The sequence below is a fragment of the Primulina tabacum genome, chromosome 12 (assembly GCF_025594145.1).
Source record: "Primulina tabacum isolate GXHZ01 chromosome 12, ASM2559414v2, whole genome shotgun sequence".
Classification (NCBI taxonomy): Eukaryota; Viridiplantae; Streptophyta; class Magnoliopsida; order Lamiales; family Gesneriaceae; genus Primulina; species Primulina tabacum.
Genome location: NC_134561.1, coordinates 7,089,449 through 7,094,318, shown reverse-complemented (window position 1 = coordinate 7,094,318; position 4,870 = coordinate 7,089,449). Strand labels below are relative to the sequence as shown.

Sequence of the window (4,870 nt, the reverse complement as noted above, 5' to 3'; positions counted from 1 at the left end):
ACACAACTCGTCCTGTTTAGTCCCTCTTTTAATATGTTGAAAAAATTTAAAACCATTCCACTTAAATTGTTTAGTGGGACGAGCAAATCGAACGTGTCCTACCCAAATTGACGGCTCTAGATTTCATGGGATTTGACAAAATAAATTTATTTTTATCAAATTTATATAATTTACTCATAAATTTTTAATCTACCTTTTCAAATTTTGTGAAGTATATTTTTTTTCAAATAAGTATGTTATCACACACTTTATTATATATTGTGAGAAAGTCAACAACCAACTAAAAATTATTTCTATTTTTAAAAAATTCTATAAATTGTTTCTTCCTCTTAAAAACCTTCATTATTTTTAATATTAAAACCCTAATTTATCATTATTTGATAGTTTTTATTTTCAATTTCCGAGCGGTGAACTTTATATTTTTTAAAATAAATAAACATTTTATTAAAAAAATGAATTTTCTACTTTTGTTTTAAAATGATATTTTAAAAAAGAAAGGTTTTAATATATTATTATTTTTATTAGTTTAGGGTAAATAAATGTTCAAATCGTGTAGTGTCTGAAGCAACAATAGGTTAAACCCTAGAAAACCGCCACCGATTCCCCCACGTAAGAAGCATGTCGCACTTTGGAAGATCTGGGCCGCCGGACATCAGAGACACCTACTCTCTCCTGGTCCTCAACATCACTTTTCGTATGTGTTCTCCCGATTTTTCTCTATATTTTGACGCTAATTATGAACCCTATTTTTGTCGATTTCTCACTCGTAACTTTTTTTTTTTGGTTATTTTTAAGGGACATCTGCGGATGATTTGTTTCCTCTCTTTGATAAGTATGGCAAAGTGGTTGATGTCTTTATCCCCAGAGACCGGAGGTACGTGTGTGGGTATGATTAATGTTGCTATGTGCCTGTAAAAGGAATTTTTTCCGAGCCTCTATGATCAAGAATCTGGGTTTCTGTGGAATTATGTATTACCGGTCCTACGATTGGCAAGAAGTCTGATTTCAGGAACTAGGGATTCTGCTGTGTTGGTCTGATGCGAGCTGATGAACATTTGCTTGTGCGCTTTTTTTAGATATGTGAGAGAGTAGCTACGTGTGTGCACAAAGAATGTAGTTTCACGTGTATGTGTTGGTTGTGGATCATGGTATATAGTTTAGTGCCATTTCATCTTGTTTCTGGTGTGTTTTCCTCGTAATTATTTCATGTTTTATTTGGTGATGTTTTATCATACTGTTTATGAATTTGCTTTCTATCCTGGTTTTTATGCAATTTTGCATCTGTACTTGGACTGTTGTACTTGCGGTATTTATCTATAAAACATCAAGTAAATTAATATTTCACCCTTCAAATGTGTGTGTGACCTAACTATGACTACAACGACTATTTGTTCTATAAATGGGTCCTTTATATTTACCCCTTTTTTCACTCTTATATTGGCATTTATTGAGAAGATTGAATAAACAAGAAAAAATGTTCAACCTCTTCAAAATATGCATGATGATGTAAATACTGACAGTTGCATTGATGTTTCATTAAGAGGACCGATGATGAGGTAAATATGTAAAAAATCTCTATAAAAATTTGATTTTTTCACCATTTAGATTAATGGAATAGCGAGGAGTGAGAACTGAGCATTTATTTATTTGTTTTGTTCGAACAAAGAGATGATTTTCAGTGGGGTGATTAAAGATGAGGCAGAATTACGTATTTGAAAATCTGATTGGGTCAGTTTAAAGATGTGGAAGTCTGAATGCAGATCTGGTGTAGTCTGGACACTGAAGTGTGCGAGTTTATCGTAACCTTATTCTCCATTCCCGTGCATTAATAAAAAACCAGTTGCAATTAGTTTTGTTCCTTTTTAATTATTGGTATCATTTACTTGATTTTGCTGACTTGCACTGTTTGATCATTGTCATTTAGGACTGGAGACTCGAGGGGCTTTGCATTTGTGCGGTATAAGTATCAAGATGAGGCTGCAAAGGCTGTTGAAAAGCTAGATGGTGAGTATGGGGAGAAGAATTTGAAATGTTTCATTTGTGGAGAAATTTTAATCCTCATTCTTCATCATGGTAATTTTCTGAGTCCTCTTCTGCAGGAAGAGTTGTTGATGGGAGAGAAATAATGGTTCAGTTTGCTAAATATGGCCCCAATGCTGAAAGAACGTTAGTCAAATTTTCCACCTCTCAATTTGGCATATATGTTGGTTTTGGGCTTATCTGCTATTGACTTACAGTGTTTAAACATAAGACTAACAAACTTGTGTTTGTCATCAGTAACAAAGGGAGAATCTCAGAACCTGTTTACAGGTCAAGCGGGAGATCTAGAAATCGTAGTCCTCGTTCAAGGTAGATTGTTCTCCATTCTTAGTTAATATTACTATGGTTATTGTTAGTTTTTTTTGCTTAATCTAGAAACATTTGACATGTGCAATTATTTTAAAATGCATATCATTTATGTATATCGTGTTCGAGTTTATTTGCTGTTGGCCTTTCATATTTCAAATTTCCTTTCCATCTGTTACGATTAAGAGTGGCCACATTCACGGTGAGTTGTATTTCTTCGTCTGTTACAAGAAATGGAAATAAAGCTTCCGATTTATATTTCTCTGTGCTTATGAGCTGTAGAAATCCTTATCTGGGAAATCTGTTCTTGTTTCTTAAAACTATTTTGTTAAGTAATACCGAATTAATGTTGGTACAGGGATGAACACCTGGATAGGGATTACAGGAGGAGAAGCCGTAGCAGGAGTAGGGGTAGATATGAGCGTGTGCGCCATCACGGTGAGGATAGGGATCGTCTGCCTCGCGGTAGTAGGAGCCGAAGCCGGAGCTACAGTGGCAGTCCTAGTTATCGCAAAGACACTGGTAGAGGCCGGAGGTATTTCTACACTATCATTGTGTATTGTTCTGAGTTTTTCTAGTCTATTGTTTATAAATTTGTTTACTGATGATTTTTTTGGTGTGCATGACAGTATTTCTCCACGACGAGGTCGCAGTCCTCGGAGGAGCCCATCTCCACGCAAATCATCTCCTTCAAGGGGTGAGAGTCCACACAATAACAATACAAAGGAAAGATCAACCACCCCAAAGAGTGTGTCTCCTCGTGGCCTGCAAGCCGATTCCCGTAGCCCATCACCTTACTGATGCCAATGTGAGTGTTGGAACCTGTTTTTACCCTTGCCTTGGTTGAAATTGTTCTTGACAATGCTTTATTTGATCTTGTTTTTCAGGATCGAAGGAGTCCGTGCAGCTTGATGGAACTTGACTTGATACCATGCATTTTGCGATATTTATTACCAAGAAGTTTGGATGTTATCTACACAGTTTCTATTCTATAGTATTTTCCGATTTCATTGTCGACTTGCTATGGTTTGCGACCATAAATGTTGTCTAATCTCCTTCATTATGCCATTTGTAGTTTCCGCCATGAAATGCATTGAAATTCCATAATCTTGTGTCACTGCTCCTGATTATGTTTTTGTTAAATCTGGTGTGGATTGTGGATCACTGTACTCATTTGTGCACTTTACTGGCCTTCTATAGTTGTGCTCGTGAGACGTTGCTGATTGATGAGATGATGCACCAGCTATTGATGCTGAACTTTAAATGATGTGGTAGCCTGGTGATGGTGAATTTTTTCGCTGTTGATTCATGAGTGTTATAATTTTCTTGCTGGTAACAAACTACGGTTCCTTCTCCATGTTTCTTGCCATATCGTGATTCGTAAGGGTAATACACTCACATTTTAGACTGGAATCATGTTAAAGATTTGGATACTGCAGTGCAGACCACCATGAAAATTACTCATTGTGATTTTAATAACTAGATTTGAGTTTACAAGTGACTTTGAGGTTACTGGAGTCCACATAACAGGTGACAGCTTTGGAGTAATAGATATCCTGTTTGTTGATCGTATTTCAAACCAGACATACGATATTGATGTTGTCGAGCACAAAGTGGTAAGATGTTAACTGTATTGTGTAAATGCTGGTGTCCTATCTCGTTCCTTAACCAAGTCAAAGCCAGGAATTTTAACGTGGAAACAATCAATAAATTTTGGGTGAAAAACTTGATCATTCTTGAAAAATGAGATGAAAAGTATTAATTTTAAATTGTCATTGTCTGTAAAGTATGTGTAGCTCCACTGCAATCTGATATTAGTCATGTCATATTACAGCATATGAAATCGTGGCTGTGGCCGTGACCGTGGCTGTGGCTGTGGCTGTGAAGTGATATAGCCGATATTCTTTGTAGATCGTTCCTGTATTGTGTTGCGGATAGCTATAAAACTGATGCTGCTATTTTGATTATTGAATGGTCTGGTAGCTGTGTTGCAGATTGATACACGGAGTTACTCTATGCACATGCATTTGGTTGCCCTCATGTTGCTGTTTAATTGAATTTGATGTGTTCCGCCACTATGACATCATCTCATTGTTTTGTTTTTTCTCACATTTCCTGTTTTATATCACTAGTTGTAAGGTTATGTTATGAAATCTCTGTGATTTATTGATGAGACAGACGTGCACTGCCGAACTATTAGATGAGCTTGGATAAAACTTATATTAAGAATGATTTTGGAAAGCGCTTATGTGGCGCTGTATATTGTTAGGGTCGCTGCAGTGGTGTAACATCAACGTTGCATTAGGAAAATGATCAAAATAGTTGGAAAAAAAATGCAAAATTGAAATTTGAAAATATACCAGATAAAAATGTATGCGGGCATGTGTAGACGTTCAAAGTGGTGCAAGACTTCCCCTTGCTTCCTCTTCCAAGGCCTAAACTAGATTACTAAATTTGCACCTCTAGATCACCGGAAACTATTCCCATTCCCAGCTGTCTATTTGCAAGATTTGAATCAACACCA

The 4,870-nt window shown here is 36.3% G+C and overlaps 1 protein-coding gene across 3 annotated transcripts; it reads left to right on the top strand.

Annotated features, from left to right (window-relative positions):
• The first annotated feature begins 536 nt into the window (after positions 1-536).
• LOC142520594 (serine/arginine-rich splicing factor SC35-like) lies at positions 537-4,519 on the top strand. Of its 3 annotated transcripts, none has more exons than XM_075623641.1 (10): positions 537-694; positions 796-874; positions 1,925-2,004; positions 2,100-2,166; positions 2,278-2,349; positions 2,705-2,881; positions 2,976-3,154; positions 3,234-3,732; positions 3,877-3,962; positions 4,181-4,519. In XM_075623641.1, the coding sequence occupies exons 1-7, from the start codon at positions 619-621 to the stop codon at positions 3,145-3,147; spliced, it is 723 nt and encodes a 240-aa protein (XP_075479756.1). In that variant the 5' UTR covers positions 537-618; the 3' UTR covers positions 3,148-3,154; positions 3,234-3,732; positions 3,877-3,962; positions 4,181-4,519. The 3 variants fall into 3 exon arrangements, with proteins under 3 accessions (XP_075479756.1, XP_075479755.1, XP_075479754.1); XM_075623640.1 differs by having other exon boundaries at positions 3,830-3,962; XM_075623639.1 differs by having other exon boundaries at positions 3,234-3,962.
• The last annotated feature ends 351 nt before the right edge of the window (positions 4,520-4,870 follow it).